Here is a 22,727-nt window from a genome sequence, read left to right as displayed (position 1 = left end):
TCCACTGGGGAAAGGACAGTCTTCAACATTTGGTGCTGGGAAAAGTGCATATCCACATGGAAAAGAATATACACCATATACAAAAGCTAATACCATATACAAAAAGCAACCCTAAATGAATCGAGGACCAGTGTACTACCTAAAATAGTAAGACTCTTAGAAGAAAACATAAGACAAAAGTTTGATTATACTGGATTTGGCAGTGATTTCTTGGATATGATGCCCAAAAACACAACAAAAGAAAAAAGATAAATTGGATTTCATGAAAATATAAACATTTCATGCATCAAAAGACAAAAAAGACAACCCACAGAATGGGAGAAAATACTTACAAATCATATCTGATACAGGATTAATATATAGAATTATGTAGAGACTTTAAATAACTCAACAAAAAGAACTCTTAAAAAATGGGCAAGGACTGAAAAAGATATTTCTTCAAAGAATATAATCAAATGGCAGTAAGCTCATGAAAGATGCTTGACATCACTAAATCAAAACTACAAGATACCAGCTCACATCAATTAGGATAGCTGCTACCCAAAAAACCCAGAAAACAGTAAATGTGGGTGAGGACATAAGGAAATGAAACCCTTTTTGCATTGTTGGTGGGAATGTAAAAATGGTACAACTGCAGTGGAAAACAGTATGGTGGTTCCTCAAAAAATCAACAATAGAATTATATGATCCAGCAATTCCACTTCTAGGTATACAGCCAAAGGAATTAAAAGTGGGGTCTCAAAGAGATAGCTGTGCACCCATGTTCACAGCAGTTTTATCCACAATAGGTAAAACATGGAAGCAACCCAAGTGTCCATGACTGATAAATGGATAAACAAAGTGGGGTGTATAGACACAATGGAGCACTTTACAGCCTTGAAGGAAATTCTGCACTATGCTACAGCATGGATAAGCCCTGATGGCATTATTCTCAGTGAAGTAAGCCAGTCACTAAAAGACAAATACTGTGTGATTCCACTTCCGTGAAGTACTTGCAATAGTCAAAATCATAACGATAGAAAGTAGAATGGTGGTTGCCAGGGGCAGGGGAAAACAGAGAGTTTGTGTTTAATAGTACAGAATTTTCCATTTTACAAGATGAAAAGAGTTCTGGGGATGGATGGTGGTGATAGCTGCACAACAGTATGAATGTACTTAATGCCACTGAGCTGTACATTTAAAAATGGTTAAGATGGTAATGTTTATGCAATGTATATTTTTCCACAATAATAAAAATAAGCTGGAACATAAAGGCTAGTTTGCATAGATATTCGTTAAAGAAATGGCTTATATGCAACAGGATTTCTCCCTTAATACAGTACTATTTCAGACATAGCTTTTTATTTAATGGTCTCTTTTGCTTACAATCACAATGAAGGTTGGTGGAAAGGAATGAAGCAGTTTCTCCCTGCCAAGTCGGTGGAGCATGAGGAAACCCCAGTGCGCTACAGCACTAGTGAAGTTAATCACTTGAGTGCAAGAGAAGTCACCACAGTGCTGCAGACAGACTCCGCAGGTAACTGTGCAGCCCTCCACCACGGGGGTGGGGGAGACGGCGGCTGCCCTGCGGCCGTTAGAGTGCCCTGGAGTCTCCATAGCTGTGTATGTGTGAGATGAGTATTTTCCAAAGGCTTAACTACTTTTTCAAAACATGACCTTGAGAGAGTTATTTCTGCGTCTCGGCTGTTCTATACATAAAATTGAAACATGCATTTTTAAAACTCTGGGCATTGTCTGTTTGCCTGGAGTTTTGTTTGGTTTCGTTGGGGATATTAAGAGAAGAGCAGGAAAGACATAACAAACCTTATAGTATTCATCCTATTAATCTAGTACATACTTCAAACATTTCCTCATATTTGAAAAAGAAAAGGTCTTCAAATTTATTTTCCAAGACTTATTCTAATAATGAAGTATCTGTCTTTTCCAATGAAATACTATCTGTAAATCTGAAGACCATATACAAACACTCTCTATGCAAAATTACACGAGTGAGGCTTTCTGGCGTATTAACATTACTTTATGATACAAGGTAACATCTTTAATTGTTGAAGTTGGTTCTTGCAGGCAAATCCATACATAAATCTCTGTTGGTAGCATCGGAAGTGCTATAAGGAAGTGTTTGTTTTTGGTGACATCTGTAGCTGCCACCCTGAGTTACGTCGTGATCCACGTGTTCATGAAGTCACTTTTCTGTTGCTTGTATTTGGTGATATCCACAGAGTACGCACAACCTCTGGTGGGAGGAATTGTCGGCACACTTCATCAGAGATCTACCTTTAAACCGGAAGAAGGAAAAGAAGCAGGCTATGCTGACCTAGATCCTTACAGCTCCCCAGGGCAAGAAGTTTACCATGCCTATGCTGAACCACTGCCCATCACGGGGCCCGAGTATGCAACCCCGATCGTCGTGGATATGTCGGGGCACCCCATGGCTGCCATTGGTGTACCCTCAACATCCACTTTCAAAACTGCAGGGAACCAACTTCCCCCTGTAGTGGGAACATACAACACTCTCCTCTCCAGGACTGCCAGCTGCTCCTCAGCCAGGGCCCAGTATGACACCCCAAAAGGGGGGAAGCCAGGCCCGAGTGCCCCAGAGGAGATGGTGTACCAGGTGCCACAGAGCACCCAGGAGGTCTCAGGAGCAGGGAGGGATGGCGAGTGTGATGTTTTTAAAGAAATCCTTTGAAGGTGATGCTGCTTTTTTACAAAGCACCGTTTTAAAGCACATGGCCTTTTTTTTTTTTTGTATTAGTGGTAGTAATATATAGAATGTATTACATATCTGTCACACATGTGGTTGGGGAAATGTGATGACCGAGGTACAGGGAACTACTTGTTTTAAAGGTGTTGTTATGGCACAGTACTGCTTACCTTTCAAACATCCTGTTTGTTACTACTGTAAAACACTATTTTTAATACAGAAAAAGCTCCCTACTATGCACTTCAAAGATATTAAGAGTCACTGAGAGTATTTATTACCAATGCTGCAGGTACATTGATGAGCTCGAGATGGCTCTGTAAGCCCGATGGGCAATAACGCATGGTACTGTTGAAATGTCTAATGGCTTGAAATTCTGCTCTCTGTGAAAGGTGGGTACTATCATGATTGCTTTCTCTCCTTTTCCTGTATTTTCTGGATTTTATTTTCCCCTGAAAATAGTGATATGATCATTGTTTTGATTGCAGTCAAACACTTACCAATCTTCTCTAGGAGGATCTGTAGCTGGGAAACTGACCTGTAATGAGCAGGGTATTGATTTTTTCACTTTCTGACACTCTTCAGAGCATTAACACTTGACGGTACGTGACCTGGTCTCACACCTGCTGGCCCTGCCTTGGGTCCCTGCTGGCCAGCCCCATTCTTGTGTTCGTGAAATGTTTTGAGTTTTTTCCATGGGTGAAGCTTGCTTTATCAGCCTCATGAATTCAGTTCCTCCGGTGTCTTTATACTCTTCTTTGTAGGAACAGGAACAACTTGACATTTTTTAGAACCTGTAGGAGCTTCTCTCCCTCTGCCCCCACCCCCCACTACCAACTTTATTTGCAGTGGGATTTTCCTAGGAGAGTTGTGAGAAGTTGAAGGCTTCTAAGTGAACATTGTAAAAACACTGCCCACTTATATTTCACACAGTAAAAGGCAAAAGCAATCCTCAGAAGTCATACAAGTTACCTTCAAAAAAAAAGGGAAACCAGCCCTCTTTGTTTTCTTTGAACCTCAGTGTATTTTATTTTTAATTTTTTTAAATTTCAGTTTTCCATAAGAAACACAAACCCCACATGTATTCTTCACCTCTGTGTGGTGGGAGGCGTGAATGTCCTTTATAGCATGCCAGGAGAACAGCTGTTATAGCATCCTAGCTAGTAAGTAGTGCTGTGTTTTTGATACCTCTGGGCAACTTGTCATCATTTACCCAGAACTAGTTTTAGATCAGCAAAATAAAAATTATCTGCAATAATATTAGCCTATGGTATAAGAACCAATTTTAAAAGTCTTTACACTAGCAAGACGATATGAGAAGCTGACCATACAATTAAAACATAAATTGACGTCCATAAACCTCAGTTTGCAGACTTAATATTGTACTTTCCCATCAGGTTCTAGCCATTTCTTTCGGCCTGTAGCACCGGATTATGATGATGCCACAATTTGCTAAATTTGAATAAAGATGAACAGTGTTCATCTTGCTTCCATGGGTCTATCAGTATTCTAAAACATTGCTTCAAAAATGGAATTATTTCTATAGCCTTCCTGCCCTCTAGTTGTGTAAAAGTGTGTTGGTCTTATTTTCATTTGATTTTCCTTTTCCAGACAGACCTTGAGGCATAATTTTATTCATTGAGAAATCAAAACATATTTTGTTTCAAAATATTTGAAACAAAAAGCACAGATGTTGAATTTTTTGTTAGAACATATATGAATGTGTGAAGCACATGTATTAATGCAGTCATCCCCTTTGAGGTGGGAAGAGTAAACCAATTATTTTTTATTCATCTTTAGTACACAGAAAATATACTTTTTCTCAAATCATATGCCTGTTCAAAGCTTTAAGAGAAATGTTTGTAGTAACACATCATTTTCCCAAAGATGCTTGCTCTTTTTGTAATTGTGTTTTGCCCATTGAGTTTTTTTTGAGAAGCAAATGTTTTCTCAAATGTGTATTTTAAGACTTGATTCATCTTGCCACTGTGCTGTCCTTAAACTACCAATGATTTTTTTAAATACCTAGTTTTTACTATTTTATTTTCCAAGTGAAGAGCTGAGCCTGATACAAAGGATTGGTCTGTTTTTGTACTTTTTCATATTAGAGTGTTGGTTTTGGGTTTTTTTTTTAACTATATGTTTATATGTCTGATATATATATACAGCTTTGGAGACAATCAAGTAAAAACTGAAAATGTGAAAGTAACCATTTTTTTTTTTTTTACAAAATTCCCTTGAATTTTTATTCTTTGCTAAAGTCACTGTAGTTTATTGGATTAAATTTTTTCATGTTACTACAGTTATAAAAATAGAATCAGACAGTGGTACAGCAAGTGTGGCCCCTACAGGTTTCATAAAGTTACACTAACGCTACTGTTACTTGATCTTAGGAACCAGCACAGTTAAAAGATATTGTGAATGCTGATTTATATTTTATTAAAAGCTGTAAATCTAAAGAAATCGTATCATATGTACAGGTTATAATCCAGCTATTTACGTCTATGTTTCACTATTTGCACTTTGCATTGAACAATGGGTTTATTCGCTGATGAAATGGTGTTCGAGTAGAAAATTTATACAGGAATTGAAATTATGACATGATGTATGTACTTGCCCTCTCCCTCAGGAGGGAGCAGAAAATGAGCTCATCTGACTATGAATGTGGCCATAACTCTGTAAAGAGTTAAAGCTTGAACTTCTTGGCTCCACATTGTCACTTGGGAGCAAGAGGGCCATAGCAACACCATGTCAGACGATACAGTTAGAGAGAATAGATTGTATGGGACAGGAAAACTTTTCAAGCCTTAGGAGAAATCAGCTAAGTTATGCCTTTCAAAGGTTCTGAACTTGAAGTCCCTAAACTGTAAAATGTAAAGAGTTGGATGGTTATTAAAATACTTTACAGGTCAGCTGTGGCACCAATTCTCATTTACTCCAACTTGTGGCTAGTTTCTTCTTCATCTCCTCCTTTTTTTGGCACTGGGACAGGTGGAAACAAAATGGCTTAAGTGTCAGTGTTATTCTCCTAGAATGTAATTTTCTTACCTCGGCATGTACTGTAGTCACTCAGTATTTGTATATGTTGCTAGAATTTAGGGTATAAATAGTAAAATTTTAATGTGTTCATAATAAATTGTATATATGTGTCTTGCTTAGTTTTTTTGGCTTAAATAAAATCACGTTGAGGTTTGTAGCCTTTTCTCTTATACAAAAATGCCAGATTCCTCAATTTTAATGTCAGTCAGAAATATTTTGACCAATATTACAGTGCTTACATTTGAAAATGCCACCATTGAGTTTTGATTGCCTTTTTCTGTAGGCAGCACCATCCTTTTTGAACCCTGAACTACTTTCTGTCAAGCTGAATTTCAGCCACCCTGCAGCTGTGTGGTATGAGGGACCTACCTCATTCCGGCCTTCTCCACCCAAAAGTTACGAGAAGGATCAAATTATGGTACTGTGCAAACGAGCGCTGGACCTGCAGAACACACGCCATCGCAAATGTCCAGATCTGGGTCAAAGCAACGGCTAGTTTCTGCCTCGTAGACTGCTTTTAAGTATTTCATTTATTCCTGTTTCTACTGTAATCTTTCATGCTTTCTACACCCCTTTTAGAGAGGCAGGCTGGTGGTCAGTGACATCATCAGTGTCTCCCAATGATAAGTACTGTTCAGAAGATCGGTTCTTTCAACTCATCCCTCTCTTGAGGGCTTTTAATTCCATCCTTCTTCAGACTTCTACTGTTCTTTTCTCCTTCACCCCTCATCTCCCTCCCTCCCCAAAGCCTTCGGTTATATTAAAATAGCTCACCACATTTGTTGGACTGGCTTGGCCTTGTTGCATCTCACAGGATCCTTTTCTGGCATACCAAGGTAAGCCTTCCATTTGAAGATGCAATTTTCATCATGTGGACAAGTGAGATTTTTCATGAAAATACCATATAAATCCAAAAACAGCTTGAGTCTTAAGGGTTTACTTGTCATCTTATTTTTCCTAATTCAAATAAGCTTTCAAAATTTAACAAACCAAGTAAAAAATAATGTTTAAGAATTATCTCCTTGAGCTTGCCAGCTCTGCTGCTTTGTTTTATAAACTATTTCTTTAAAATAATGCAGTCACAAGACTTTAGTAATTGTATTCTTTGGTTGTTCACTCATCCAGAATTTTATGTTTAGTCTATTTCCTTCAACTTAATATAAAACACCATCTTCATTCTACCAAATCATATTCATGGTTTACTTAATGGCAGGAAAAAATTAAACCAGTAAGATCTTAGCTTACCGTAAACATCCATAGTGCTGTATTCAGGGCCGGTTTAAGATTCAAATCAAGTTCCTCAGAACTAAAAGGAACCAAGCAGTCATGCTGTTAGAGACTTGAAGTGGTTCCAGATGGCCACACAGGGCACAACCACATGCCACTGATTTACAGTAGACAAATAACACCTCTCAAAATGTCATATTCAAAATTTGTTGCAGTAAACAATCCCCTCCTTAGGAAGTCACATCTCTTCAAAAGCCTAAGATGTAGTAACTATAAAAAGATGTTTTAAAAACACCTCAGAAAACAAGCTTATTTTAAAAACAATGCAACCAAAACTTATTTCCCTGATAGATCTTATCTTGGTTTTCATAAATTAAATATATTCACAGAATTCAAGCTGGTGGTTATGAATCACCAGCCAACAACAGACAATATACATAATTTTTTGATGCATTCACCCAACATTAAAAATAAACTAAAAATTGCCATATAAAAATAAAACTGTTAGCATCATCTTCTGAGTCGGGTGGGTCAATCTTGAGTCAAGTTGATCACAAATTTTTTTTCTATAATGTCCTTCAAAAAGAGCTGTTCTGCAGTCACATTGTGGTATGCATTCTAAAGAGGAAAAGTAAAATCACTATTCCAATCTCAAAATAATTACTATAGCAGCAGTGGAATACAATGTATCTAAAAGCTTCTGAATAAAACACTCAAGTAACAAATGGCCTGGACTTAGAACTTTTGTTACCTATTTCTTTTTCTTTGCTCATCCTTTTTGCCAGAGCTTTCCCTAAAGGCCATTTGCCACATAAGCATCTCCCTCACATCATCCCTTGTCAATCATGGCATGTCAGTCATAGGTTCATCACTTTAACAAAAGCAGCACTTGGAACTCATAATAGAAATCAGCTTAGAAATAGTAAACTGGTTCAGTTTAAGATGCATTTTTTAAAGTAATTCTGTTCTATCGATGGAGATCCTAATTTTCCTCAGGAAGTTTTTCATTTTAATGTGTTGTTTAGATAACTTAAAATACCACAAGTGCTACAGGAAGAACCAGGGCTCAGGAAACATCCTGCCATCTGTGCCAGGCACCTGACTCTTGAACTATTCAAGTGTTTGTCTGACACGGTGGGGAGGAAGGGACAGTATTAAAGGCTATCCTTATGTCACTTACTCAGTTTATACAGTATATGGGGATAATGATTTAAGGGACCAATTTCATGGGATAGATTTGTATACTTTACAGAAAACCACTGGTATTTCAACAGTAAAAATGTACATACAACGTTTCAATCCTATCACTTGTGCTGGCCACTAATTAATTTAGAAAACTCCTATTCAGTTAAAAAATCTTGATGAAATCTACCCCCACTGATCCCTATTTAAAGGAGGTATGGTCTAGTATAAAAGTTTGTGACCTTTTTGACCATGAATATTTAATGGGGTTAAAAGGTTACAGACCATCTCATCTATTTAACAGAAAATATTTACTTATGAGCATCTTTAGGTGAATTTCTAGTATCTCAAACAGTAGGTTGTCTATATATTTAAATAGTGAAAATACAGAGTATCTAAGAAAGGGCTCAGTCCCTATAAAGATTTCACAGTATCTTGACAATAACTATGAGATTCCCCCAAGTGTCTGAGGCCCACAAATCGGGAATTGCTATTGTAGTACAAAGAGCTCAGGATTTGAGTCATTCATTTCAGCACTTCAAGCCCTCAACCTCTCAACCTGTTCCCTCAGTAAGGTGACGGTGAGAAGAGAGAGTATGAGCTTTCCAACTCTGTAAAGATCAAAGATTTTATCAAGGTGTGTATCTATTACCTTATTCATCAAAGACATGGTGGCATTCCCATAGTAGTGCAAAGGGCTCTTGAGGTCAGAAAAGTTGTATTTAAATCCAGCAAGGTGAACTTCATGACATATGTGAAATGCCAACGTAATGGCGATAATTCCTGTTGTTGGATGTTTGGGTTTCTGGGGAGGGAAATGACAATTTTTAAAAATACAAAGTACTTGTTTGCGAAGTATATTTGTGTGACTTAATCTTACAAAATGAGGATTTCTGAACATTAAAGCAAGAGAGAAATACTTAAGCCCTCATCCTGTCCTAAAGCTCAAACCTCAAATAGTTGATGCCGTAACTGAAAAGAACAACTGTCAAATGAAGGAACATTGTGACACTCAAGGAAAAGGACTTTGCTACCTTACTTTTAAAAACATGCTGAGTCAGGCTCCTTGTGGAAAAATCAAAGTCAGAATTTTGAACTCATGTATGAAACATAAGGACAGCTCCGTTTGCTAATTATAGAGTCATGGTTAAAGGCTACCTATAAATTAGCCTTAAAATAGATGTATTTTATAATTCTAATAATTCAGCTCTAGGGAGAGACTGAAGTAACTCCAATGACAAACTGTTAATAGCTTCTGGCTAGAAAATAAAAACTCCAGGTGTATACATAGTAATGTCACAGTCTCAACTGGATCATTACCAGTTTAAGAACAAAAAGAAACCAAGCATTCCCATTACACATACATATATCCTGAAAAACCCCATAATAGATGTTTGACAGGCAGGTCTCTAGGAGGGTCTCTTTAGTTCTCACTAAGACGGCCTTCAAGGCCAAAACCAAGTATATCTTACATAGCAATCGAAGGAAATTCCCTTTCAAGCTTCTTGAGCCCATTGAAATTACATATGACTAATTATTTTGAGGAAAAGAAAAAATTAAAGGACAATAAAATATAAACTCCAGAAAGCAAGTTTGACTGAAAGACTGTCTTGCACAAGCTTTACTTCACCCCTTGCACTACTGTGACTCCACCCCACACCCTCACCATCTGCTGGGGAGGGAGGCTGCTGAATACCTAGAAGTCAGCCACCTTCATGGATCCCATCACTGTTTCCTCTTATGTCCCCTTCTTCCTTTCTTCATACCTTAGATTATTTCACTATTTTACAATGATTGTAGACCTTCACCTGCACCCCTCAACCACAGAACCCATCTTGCCACCTGACAGTCTTAGCCCTGGTTAAGCCCACACCTGAGCAGCAGAACAGGGCAAGAGAAAACATACTTGGCTGGCCATGTGTTCATTTATAAGAAAGTCTCAAGTGGGCAGTCATGTCCAACAATTCAATTGCATCCTGCTGTCAAATTTCCACTCCTCTCCAACAATTTTATACCTTTTTGTCTCTCAGCCCTAATCTTCCCTACTTTCAATTGACAATTTTTCAAAGAAAACACAGTCAGATGAATGCTACTACATCACTTCCCAACTCCAAATCTACCTTCATCTTTACCTATATTTCTTAGTGTTACCGCCCTTCGTGGATGACGTGCCCCTGTTGCTGCCTCTGGCCAGCCTCCCCACTGGTGCACTCTCTTCTACCCCACCTCTCAACAACCCTGCATCTATAGTTATCCACTTTGTCCACTCATCATCAGTATTGTCCTCTACTGAATCATTCCCTTCAGCATAAAACATACCATCTATCTTCTAAACAACCTTCCTTGATCCTATGTCCTCCAGACATCACTCTGCTCCCTTGCTAGAAAAACTCCATTGGAAGAGCTGACTCCACTTGCTCATGTCCCATGTTCTCTTTGACTCAATCCAAGCAGGCTTTCTTCCACTTTCCCATTCTTGTCCATGCCACCAGTACAACTTCCATGTTTCCCAGAATAAGGGTTATTCAACCTCTGGATGGCATCTGACATGGCTGACCTCTCTGAAATACAGCTGTGTGTCCATTTGGTTTCTGGGACACCATGTCTACTGTAACTTTAATCCAGTTACAAATAGTTCTAGTATCACCTCTAAGTAAGATTAGGGTCTTCCTATGCTCCTGGGTTAAAGGTACTACCTAAAGACAAAGCAACGGGTAAATCTGATCTTACCTCGCTTAGGAAAATCAGAGCTGAAAAGTCAAAAAACATACAGAAGCTCTGTTCTTTCTCCTAAAATTACTAAGAAAGGGTTTAAATTTAAAGTATGCTTTTTGACTTGGAATTCCATATCCAGAGATTAATTGTACGGAAATCACATAAGTGTGCAGATATCCCTATAAGCACATGTATTTCTACATTACTTATAGACGCAAAAAGTTGGATGCAAACCTAAATGTATATAAATAGGGCAATAATGAAATAGAAGGGAAAATATAGAACAAAACTTATGGTATAATGGCAATGATGTTCAACAAAGTATGTGTAAATGCATAGAAAATAGTCATGAAGGATATAAAAGGCTTGGGAGATAATGTGACAGTGGGAACAATGATTTTTTTAATACTCTATTTTAAGTTGTTTGATTTTCAACATGTAATACTTTTGGAATTTTGTTATCATGTTAAAGAGAAGATACATGATATATGTTTATTTCTTTGGATTTTCCCTGTTCACAAAAAGGGAAAATCTCATTTCAGCTGAGATACCATGTTGCACAGTTACTCAAATAAAAAATAGAATCTCTGTCTAGAGAGCATTGTTTTCTAGGGAAGGCAGACAAACAGGGCTACAAAAGTCAATAAGATTCCTTATAATTAAGTAATTTGGAGTTTCAAAAACTCAAATTTGCTCAAACAACCATTTCCTGAGAATTCACTGCCAGTGTCTCCTCTGTGACCACAGAAATATTTCTGAATTGCCTTATTATCCTTCCTTGCCTTTGCCCCAGATTTCCTTAGATATTTTTATCACTGAGGCTTCAGACAGCTTTTTTTAGCCTGAAAGGCATGCACCTATCCTACAGCCAGTACTGCTGTCCTGAGCACAGCCTGCCCAGCAGCACCCCTTGCCCCACAGGCAGACTGCTTGCAGACCATTGAAGATGAGGTTATGAGGCAGGAACCACGTGGTCATGCCGAAGGAGAGCCCAGAAGGGCCCCACAAGGGCAGGAACAAAACTTCACTTAAGATTCTTTCCCTTGCAACCTGGAAAACAAAGATAATACCCACAAATGTCTACTTTCAACACCTACTGAGTCCAGGTTCTCATAGTTCCTGAGAGCTCTGGGGACCCTCTATCCTACCCAGCTGGATCTTTAGTTTATAACTGCAAACAAAAATACATACCTGATTTTTGGGAAACACTTTCGGGAAATGAAGCAGTTCATACGCTGCTGTTCTGATAATGAAAGGATCTAATATTCTGATTTGATAAGGTTTATAGATCAGGTTTAAGGCTGGTTTCTTCCAAAAACCATTAGTGTTCTGAAATAATACAGAAATAGAGTGTTGTGGTTGTCTTCTTTTTTTTATGAAAAAGAAATGAAGGTGATCAGAAGGCAGATCAATTTTGCCAACTTACTATTTTGCCACCTGTCAACAATTCCCACAGCCACTTTAAATCAAGTGGCTTAAAAGCAATGAGAATCGCCGTAGTATTAGGATCATTGTGATTGGGATCTGAAAAAACAGATTCTGGATAAAAAAGTCGGAAGGTTGTCCTTCTCCCAACTTCCTCTTCATGTCCTAAAACAGGACCATTATTCATTCTGTGGGTAGTAAAACACACAAGATATGTAGACCAAGTGCAGTATGAGCCAATTCCATCACAGTTCTCAGAGCTGGACAGACCTCTTCAGCCATGTATCCAGTGCTCTAAACCACAAGGCAATCGATCAGTCTTTCATGCATCCTGGGCAAGGAAATAATTCCCATTCATCAAACAGCTGCTTGATCAAGGCAGAGATTTGTTTGCATTCAAAGATTAACTGTGAGCCCACTGATAATTCTATTTTACCTCCAGGAAAACTGAAGATTAAACAAAACCAATGGGAACAGAGGCCTTGGAGGACATCCAGACAAAACCACTTGGATTTACGGATAAGGGCCCTGAGGTCCAGAGAGAGAGTTACTTGCCCAAGGTTACACAGTCACATGGCATATAAATGTGTATCTAAGTGACTGACAGGCAAGAACCATACTGCAGGTGATTTGAAGACTCATCAAAATTGTTTTACTCTGAAGTAAAGTAATAATAAAGTTGCTGTGTTAGACCCAAACACAAGCAAATGAATGTCTATTGCTAGAGTGAGAAACACACAGAAGCTGCTGTTAGGTTGGTGTGCACTCAAAGCTAGTGTCAGGCGTGCACTAGTATGCAAAGGCTGTGAAGACATGCTATTAAAAGGAACACTTTGTTTCCAAAACAGTGTCTCCTAGGCAGATAAATACTGTTTTACCCTTTGTGACTGACTCTCTGTAATATAAAACAGTCTTCATAATGTGTGAAATGACTCATATTGTGCTCATGGTATTTTCCCACAAGGGCTTGGGTTTCTGGGTGATCAGATTTTAAACAGTTATAGGTAAAGAAACTTGTGAGTGCTTCAAAACTGTTTTGTGCATAAATTTTCACAGCTTCTCAAAATGGATAACAAACAGAAAATAAGGTGCTTTCGCTATGCAGAAACCCTCGTCAGCTCGGAACCCAGTAAACCCCCCTAAGCACTGTCAGGTCATCTCAACGCGTTGCCCCTGTGTGAAGCTTTCCCACTCTTCAAAAGGCTATTCAGAGCCATTCCTAATAGACACACACACTTACCCAGATGGTGACCTTCAACCTTTCAATGAGAAAGTAGGGGCAGAAATGTCCCCAGGTTCCCACCCCATCTTTGGGACTCGCGGGAACTTACAACGATCCCAGTTTTCATCTCCATTACAGAGGATCATCCACACCTGGGAACTGGATCCCAGCCCCTCCCTCTTTGCCACACCAATCTCCTTATTCATTTCCATCAGTTTAACAATATGCTTGAGAATCTCCTATCTTTATAAAATGAACCAAAACAGAACATCCTTCTTTGATTCTATAACTTCCTCATTTCTCAACTCCACAGCAAAATTTCTGGAGTTTCCACTACTGGTTTTTTCACACTCACCTGCCACTCTCTCCTCAGACCACCCCGTGAGGCTGTGGGTTGCCAGTGCCGAGGTGCGCCCTGCGCTCTCCGCGCGTGAGCTCTCACTGGCCCCCTCCCTCTGTCACAAAACGCTGCCCACCTCACCGGTGGGGCTTTCCCTCTTTTACTCCTTTTTCTGTGCTCAGCCTTTAAGTGTCAGGTACATTAGGGCTCCATCCTGGGCCATCTTCTCGCTCTCCTCTCTCCCTGGGAAATCCTGCCCAGCCCACAGTTCAAACACAGTTTCTAGGCTGCTCACCATCAAGACTTTAACCTGTTTATCCAACTGCCTACTTGATTTATCCACTGCAAACATAATAATCATCTCAAACCGAACTGTTCATACAAAAATCTTGATTCTCCTCTGAACCTATTCCCACTCTAGTCTTTCCCAACTCAATAAATGGTACCCCTATCCAGCCAACCTCCTAAACTAAAAACCTAGGAGGAAATATCCCTGATTCCTTTACTCCCATCTCTGCTCACATCTAATTCATCAACAAATCTTGATAACTCTACTTCTAGCAGGTCTCTGTCTCTCCACTTCCCAACTTGGCCATGATAATCCTGTTCCAAGCCACCATCATCTACTTAAATAAAGCAGCCTGACTGGCCTCCTCATTCTTACCCTTGTTCCTCATATCCACTGTCCGTGCCACAGCCAAATATTTTAAGAACATAACTAGACCAAATTGATCATGCACTTACAAAGCTTCAAAAGTTTAGTTCTACCCAAAATAAAATCCAAATTCTAATCCTCATTTACAAAGTCCTACAGAGCCTGCTCCTTGCCCACCTCTTCAGCTTTCCCCCAGTCTGCTGCCCTCAGACCTCAATGGCTTTCTTGCTTTTCCTCTCAAACCCAGGGTCATATCCTCCTGAGGACCTGCAGTAAACATTCTCTCTGCCTGTATTTCTCTTCACTGGTCTTTGTATGGCTAGTATTGAATGGTCACTTAGGTCCAGATTAGAAGTCTTCTCCTCGAAGTGGACATCCATTCTAAAGCAGTACTCACTCGATCATTCTCTTTCATATGTTTTGTTTGCATGGCATTTATTATTATATTTCCTTATTTATTTAGAAATAAAGTCTTCCCCTGTTTTCTTTGCCCCCATTAGAATGTAAGCCCCACAGGGAGCAAGAACATTGTTCTTAGTCACCCATGTGGCCAGAACTGTGCCTGACATATTAAGAATAAGGAGACTTAATATTTGGTCAACAAATGCCCTGAAATCTAGGCCCACTCTAGCCAACAATTTAGAGACTCAGTTGTGTAATGTAATTAAACATATCAAATCAACTCTTTCCTTTTAAAACACAGCTGTGGTAAAGCAGAAAACCATATTCTTTTGAAACAACTCTAGGCTAGAAAACAGGAAATATATTTACCTTATTATTACATCATAGGAGTCAATTTTTTCTCCTAATGTCTTATTCTTCAAGACGCCTCCATTACCAATCACCACACACTTTTTACACGGCACACTGTTGGGCAAAGAGACAAGTGAGAGATTGAGCCATCCTTTATAAAACTGGGTGACTCCAAGGATTTGTTCATACTTGCAGGAACATAATTCCAAATTTCACTTGTTGCTCTATTAAAAAAAAGAACCAATTGAGACTTATAGGTCTAAGAATACATGAGAAAGATACAAGGTTCAAGAAATAACATTCCATAGGATATATATCATTAGCAGCTATTAACTCTTATCAGCCCACATACATTCCCTCACTGGATTCTCATAACCACCCACTGAGATAAGTAAGCCTAATATTCCCATTTTACAGTGGAGAAAGAGGTTCAGAAAACTGCTCGGTAACATTTCAAAGTTTTACTTCAAAGAGGTAGAACTAGGATTTGGATCCAGACCTTTGGACTACAAAAACACCCCTCAACATAGGATTCTACATGTTAATATTAATAAAAGTGTGTTACACATGTACATTTTTCACCAGCATTACCCATTTTCCTAGTACTGGGTCACTACTGCATCTTGTATGTATGAAGACAGGCGGTTTGGAATCTGGTGGGGGAAGTGTAGCCTCCTTGTACCTGCCCATGATACCACTTTAATTCCCCAACCATGTACTGATCCTTGGAGTTTAACCAATACAAACTAAAAGTTCACTCTGTGTTCCTGGCAGAGAGCTTTAAAGTAGCTGATGAAGTGGGACTTCCTGTTGCTGGCTGGGATCAGCCGAGGATAAGGGACTGTGTAGTGTCAACTCTCAGGAAACACGGCCTGGCTCATCCTCCAGGCTCTCACCACCACCCAGCCATGCCGGGAGAAATGACAAAATAGATCACGTCCTAGGGGACAACACTACAGGGGGACGTCTATTGCGACTGTCCTCCAGGGCTCTCAGGACATGGAAGCACAAAGAAAAAAAATGTGTTCCCTAAGAACCATGAAATCAGCAGGTCAGATGAACTCTAGACCATAAGGCTCTTAGTAAATTAATAGCAAAATTGCACAAATACCATAGAATATCAACATAGAGAATGCAACAATCAGAAATCACTAATAAGAGTCAAGCATTGGCTTTGTCAGGTTAAAAGGAGACAATGTAAACATTTCTATAGCATGAGTTCACCATTTTTACTTAGAATTCGTTTAGCTCGTCTTTATTTGATAAGTTTTTAACACTAAACTTTAAAAAAACATTTTTACACATTTTAATTGGGGACTCTTAGCTCCTAAATAGTAAACAGTCCTGTCTAAATTGGTGTATGCTTTGTTATAAAAACAAGACCCAGAATTTCACAGGTGACAGGGACCAGGGGCTGGGGGCCAGTGTCTAACAGGCACTCCTTGAAGACATGCCCCAAGACCTTTTATTAAGGACATGCTGCTGTGTATTCTAGAGATGTTTTTTAAATCTGTTTGTCTTTTAACTATGAAAGTGACATATCTCTAGATGCTTTTTATGCAACTTTGACATTAATCCCAATCCCAAGAAGGCAACCTTATCAAAGGGGCTCTGCTCTGCAGCCAAGTGGCATGAAGAAGATGGGAATGCTGATAAACGTTCAAAACCCTTTCCTTGGGCACACTGCCACCTCCTCACCCCATGAAAGCTCTACAGTGGGGGGCAACTCCCTCACACACAGCTTGCTTGACCTTTCCTTCCAGAACCTGGGGTTGAGGTTAATGTATATGACAGGCTGAACCTCCTGAATCTGACTCCATCTCCCCACCAAAATTCTAAGCAAGGCTGGGCAATGGGGAGGGAATGGCTAGGAATGGACATGATCCAAATAACACCTCCATCCCTGTGAGGTAACCTTCATGGGGGAGGAAGAGGAATATCTGTAATCACTGTGCTAAGACTAACCCTCTCTTCAATGAAGGCTGGAGGCCTCTTCCTTGTCAAGGGAAATGCCATCTTGCCTTAAGCCCAGGTGCCCTAGGGGCTACATTAAGCATCCTGGCCAGAGGTCCCCAGCCTGACACCAGGCTGCCCAACTTCAACACCACTAAACATGCCAGGGCAGGGCCAGGAGCACAGTTCCACCACCATCCCACAGAGTTCCTATCCTAAGATGTCAGCAAAGGCCTCCTTACCTACAAGCCTAATCTTTGAAACTGGCCCCAGGAAGACGTAGCACAGCTCAGTCCCAGACAAGTCCACTCCATGATCACTGCTCAGCAATGAGCCGACAGGCGGAACTTCCGTGTTCCCATAAGCTTCCCCTCAGTACTATCTGAGTCAGGCTGGATTAGAGTTGGCCGTCAAGCCCTAGATCATGTATGGCCAAAAGAATATCATAATAAGAAAAGCTACCTTATGAGAACTCTGGGAAGATGGTCACTGTGATAACCTCATTATAATCCCACATACGTATCAAGAGACCAACTACATCTAATCTAACTAACTCTGAAATAACCTGAACACTTCAGAACACACTTTCTACAGCTAACAAAAAAGAGGAGACCACACTGAGAAGGGTAGATGGGAAGAGCTGTGATCAGTCAGGATCCAAATCCTTCCCTATTCCAACCTATAAGCAGGAGGAAGTGAGGAATGCAGGGGGGAGGGGACAAACTCCCCCAAACCTGGCACACCTGCCCCTGGTAATCGGCTACAGGAAGACAAGTCCCCACAACATTTGGCTTTGAAAATCAGCTGCACTTAATGCCAGGAATAGCTGAAGAGCTGTGGGACACTGAGTTTCCACTCTTGGAGGACCCATGTGTTTTACTGATTAAGTCTGAGGCCAAACACAGAAGTAACAGTTTGAAAGATTTATTAATGAGCTTCGGGAAGTATGCAGGAGAGGCAGGGGTCTGAGGGAGCTTTCTCCAGGGGAGAAAAGGTCTGGCAGGCACGACTTTTCCAGCCTTCCCTCAGAATAGCTGGCCAGATGCTTGGAGTGAGCCAATTCTAAAACTCCCCATCTACCCAGCTTGCTTCACCCCAGCATTCCCCTGCAGATATGCCCCACCCAACATGCCCAGCTCAGCAGTAGTCAAGTCACCATGTAGGCAGCCAGGCCGAGGGCTTACCCCACCCACCAGCACACTGGTATGGGAGTTTCTGAGTCATTCAGCTGCATTAGTAGTAAGTACTGTAAACAAAGCAAACCAGCTCAATCTGCCAGTGGTGGTAGTCAGGCTGAGGGCCAGCTCCACCCTCCCACCCAAAGCTGTCATGGCTCAGCCACAACATGAGGTGCACATAGCTGACACAGGGGACACCCCTGGAGCACCTGGTTCTGAACAGAAGGCTTTGCATTTTGGGGCACCACAGGACAACTACATAAAGTCACTGCTTTCAAGACCAGGAGATACAGCAGACCTACATAATACATAGGAACAAAAACAGAGAACCAAACAAAATGAAGAGGCAGAGGAGTATGTTGCAAACAAAAGAACAAGAGAAAACACCAGAAAAATTGTTAAGTGAATGGAGGTAAGAAATCTACCTGATAAAGAATTCAATGTAATCGTTATAAAGATGTTCCCTGGATTGAAGAATAGATGAACTCAGGGAAATCTTCAACAAACAGATAGAAAAAAACAAAACAACAATAGTCAGAATTGAAGAATGTAACAACTGATATGAAAAATACAATACAGGGAATGAAAAAGAGATTAGAGGATTCAGAAGAATGGATCAGTGATGTGGAAGACAAGGTAGTGGACAGAACCAAGTTGAGCAACAGAAAAAGAATTTTAAGAAAAGGAGAAGATGCCAAATCTCTATGACAACTTCAAACAAAACAACATTCACATAATAGGAGTCCCAGAAAGAGAAGAAAGAGAAAGGGGTAGAAAACATATTTGAAGAAATAACAGCTGAAAACTTCCCTAACTGGGCAAAGGAAACAGACATCCAGGTTCTGGGAGCACAGAGAGGTCCTAACAAGATGAATCCAAGGATATCCACACCAATACAACAATTAAAACATCAAAAATTAAAGATAAGGAGAGACTCTTAAAAGCAGCAAGAAAAAGGTTACCTACAAGAGAAACACCATAAGGCAATCAGATTTTTCAGCAGAAACTTCACAAGCAAGAAGGCAGTAACATGACATATTCAAACGTGCTGAAAGGGAAAAAATCTACAACCAAGATACTCTACCCAACAAGGTTCTCATTCAGAATTGAAAGAGAGACAAAGAGTTCTCCAGATTATTGCTAAAATAACTCATCACTAAACCAGCCTTACAAGGTATATTAAAGTGACTTTTTTAAAATGGAAAAAAATTTACATGAGTGAAAGCAAACATACAGTAAAAGTAACAGAGAAATCACAAAGCTACTATGAAATTCAAAAGACATATGTAGCAAACTCAATTATATACACAAAAATTAGTCAAGGGATACAAAAAATATGTAAATTCTGACATCATATACATAAAACATGGAGAGGGAATAATAAATAAGTAATGATTATTTTCATAATGTGTTTGAACTTAGGCAACCATCAACCTAATATACACTGCTATATATAGGATGGTATATATGAACCTCAGGCTAGCCACAAACCAAAAACTATTGCAGATATACAAAAAACAGAAAGGAATCCAAATATAAAACTAAGAAAGGTCATCAAATTATAAGGTAAGACAGCAAGAGAAGAAGAAAGAAACAGAAAAGAATTGCAAAAACAATCAAAAACACAATTAACAAAATGGCAGTAAGTACATACTTATCAATAATTAATGTAAATAGACTAATTGCTCCAATCAAAAGACATAGGATGACTGAATGGCTTAAAAAATCTATATGCTGCCAGCAGAGACTTGCTTCAAACCTTAAGACACATACTGACTGAATGTGAAAGGATAGAAGAAGATATTCCACTCAAATGGAAGAAAAGAAAGTGAGAATAGCAATACTTACATCATACAAAATAGACTTTGGAAACAAGGAAAGTAAGAGGAGACAAAGGGCATTAGACAATGATAAAGGGATAAGTCTAACAACAGTTATTGGAGATGGATAAAGATGGCATGAGAGGTGAGACAGAAACCTCCTCCTAAAACCACAGATAATATGAAATATAATTAATACAACTAATCCTGAAAGAGCAACAGGAAAGAAGGCTGGACGAGACTGCACACACCTGGAGAAAAGAACAGACCCCCATGGAACAGGGTAACATACCAAAGCTGTGACTGGTGCGACCCAAGCCCTTCCCCCACCCCAGCTCACTGATGGGAGGAAGAGAAATGGAGCGGGGAGGGAGTGGAGGCCTGGGACTGCTGAACACCTAGCCCTGGAGATGTGCTCTGGGAGCACAAACTTACATTGCATGGTGCTCTGGTGACCAGTGGGGTTGGGAAGCTAAGACAAGTGGAATACCTGAAGAGACTGAGATTCCAGCTGCTTGTGGAAAACAGGGATCCATATCCAGCTGATCAGGGCGGGCAGTCTGAGCGACTTTCTAAAAGAAAGAGGGCTTCTAAACGGGCCAGGATAGCACAGAGTTTAACTGCTTAGGAGAAGGGACAGGTAGACAAAATAATCCAGGTGCACTCTGCCCAGCAGGTTGGGAACTTTCACGATCTTCAGGTGCTCCATTCCCCTGGCTGGCTACACAGCTCCAAGGCCCCCACTGTGATATGCAGCCTGCTGCACCTTCCTCCCAGCCAGCCCGCACCTGGCTTGCAAATCAGCAAAGCTGCCCTGGCATCAGGCCAGCCAAGGGAAGCCCCACCTACAGGAGCTACAAACACAAAGCACAGAGGCTTACACCTGTGTGTTCAGCCTACTGGTTCTGGCAGTGGAGACAGGCATAGCAGCCAGGAGGCAGGAAACAACTCTTTACTCATCCCAGACACCAGCACCACTCCTCTGAGACCCCCAACATCACTCCAGGGGCTGAGCAGCTCCAGAGAGTAGAGCTTCTGGGCACTAGAGGGCACCACATACAAATAGGAAACATCAAAGGTACCTGGTTCAAAGCAAAATCTCAACAACACCAGAAAAAGATCGAGTGAGACTGAAATAATCAATCTTCCTGAGATTTCAAAATAAAAATCATAAACATGCTCCTGGAGGTACAGAAATATATTCAAGAACTCAGGAACTAATTTAGGATGGAGATACAATTGTTGAGGAACACACTGGAGGGTTTTAAAGGCAGATTAGGTAGGATGGAGGAGATGATAAATGAAATAGAGAAGAAGAATACAAAGAAGCTGAAGCATAGAAAGAAAAAAGGTTCTCTAGGAATGAAAGAATACTGAGGGAACTGTGTGACCAATCCAAATGGAACAATATTCGTATTATAGGGGTAACAGAAGAAGAGGAGAGAGAAAAAGGGATAGAAAGTCTCTTTGGGGAAGTAAATGCTGAAAAATTCCCCAAACTGGGGAAGGAGATAGTCTCTCAGGCCATGAAGATGCACAGATCTCCCCACACAAGGGAGCCAAGGAAGACAACACCAAGACATACAATAATTAAATTGGTAAAGATCAAGGATAAGGAAAGACTATTAAAAGCAGCCAGAGAGAGAAAAAAATCACATACAAAAGAAAACCCATCAGGCTATCAGCAGACTTCTCAGCATAAACCTTACAGGCCAGAAGGGAGTGGCATGATGTATTTAATGCAGTGAAGCAGAAGGGCCTGGAACCAAGATTACTCTATCTGGCAAGATTATCATTAAATTTGAAGGAAGGATTAAACAATTTCCAGATAAGCAAAAGCTGAGAGAATTTAAATACTAACAGAATTAGATGGAGAAACAGAATGCAATTCATTCATTCTAGGAGATTTCAATACACCACTCACTCCAAAAAACAGATCAACCAGACAGGACACAGAGGCACTGAACAACACATTAGAACAGATGGACCTAACAGACATCTACAGAAATACCTAAAAGCAGCAGAATACACATTCTTCCCAAGTGCACTTGAAACATTTTCAAGAATAGATCATATACTTGGCCACAAAAAGAGCATCAGTAAATTTTAAAAGACTGAAATTGTATGAACCAGTTTCTCAGACCACAAAGGTATGAAACTAGAAATAAATTTGGCAAAGAAAACAAAACAGACCACAAACACATGGAGGCTTAACAATATGCACCTAAATAAGCAATGAATCAATGACCAAATAAAAACAGAGATCAGCAATATATGGAGATAAATAACAACCATAAACAAACACTGCAAAACCTGTGGGACACAGCAAAGGCAATGCTAAGAGGGATGTATATTGCAATACAGGCCTACCTCAGGAAAGAAGAACAATCCCATATGAACTGTCTAAACTCAAAATTAACAAAACTAGAAAAAGAACAACAAATGAGGCCCAAAGTCAGTAGAAGGAGGCACATAATAAAGATTAGAGCATAAATAAATAAAATCAAGAAGAATAAA

At 39.9% G+C, this 22,727-nt stretch overlaps 2 protein-coding genes across 14 annotated transcripts in view; one reads left to right on the top strand and one right to left on the bottom strand.

Moving 5' to 3' along the window:
- The window catches only part of DCBLD2 (discoidin, CUB and LCCL domain containing 2), an 81,865-nt gene extending 76,015 nt beyond the window's left edge, over positions 1-5,850 (top strand). For both annotated transcript variants that reach the window (XM_036916541.2, XM_036916540.2), the window contains exons 15-16: positions 1,379-1,516; positions 2,220-5,850. In XM_036916541.2, the coding sequence (XP_036772436.2) occupies positions 1,379-1,516; positions 2,220-2,689 (608 nt within the window). In that variant the 3' untranslated portion in view covers positions 2,690-5,850. The remainder of the gene's footprint in view (positions 1-1,378; positions 1,517-2,219) is intronic.
- Positions 1-22,727, bottom strand: part of ST3GAL6 (ST3 beta-galactoside alpha-2,3-sialyltransferase 6) — a 109,953-nt gene that overhangs the window by 5,026 nt on the left and 82,200 nt on the right. For 11 of the 12 annotated variants that reach the window (XM_057502060.1, XM_057502058.1, XM_057502031.1 and 8 more), the window contains 5 exons: positions 15,278-15,373; positions 12,291-12,477; positions 12,056-12,193; positions 8,802-8,954; positions 6,515-7,585 (listed from right to left, as the gene is read on the bottom strand). In XM_057502060.1, coding sequence (XP_057358043.1) covers positions 7,499-7,585; positions 8,802-8,954; positions 12,056-12,193; positions 12,291-12,477; positions 15,278-15,373 — 661 coding nt within the window. In that variant the 3' untranslated portion in view covers positions 6,515-7,498. Of the gene's footprint in view, positions 1-6,514; positions 7,586-8,801; positions 8,955-12,055; positions 12,194-12,290; positions 12,478-15,277; positions 15,374-17,454; positions 17,747-22,727 lie in introns of those variants that run through there. The other variant, XM_036916550.2, reaches the window with a different exon arrangement.

This window comes from Manis pentadactyla, chromosome 1 (assembly GCF_030020395.1).
Source record: "Manis pentadactyla isolate mManPen7 chromosome 1, mManPen7.hap1, whole genome shotgun sequence".
NCBI classification, from domain to species: Eukaryota; Metazoa; Chordata; class Mammalia; order Pholidota; family Manidae; genus Manis; species Manis pentadactyla.
This window is presented reverse-complemented; position numbering and strand designations above follow the sequence as displayed.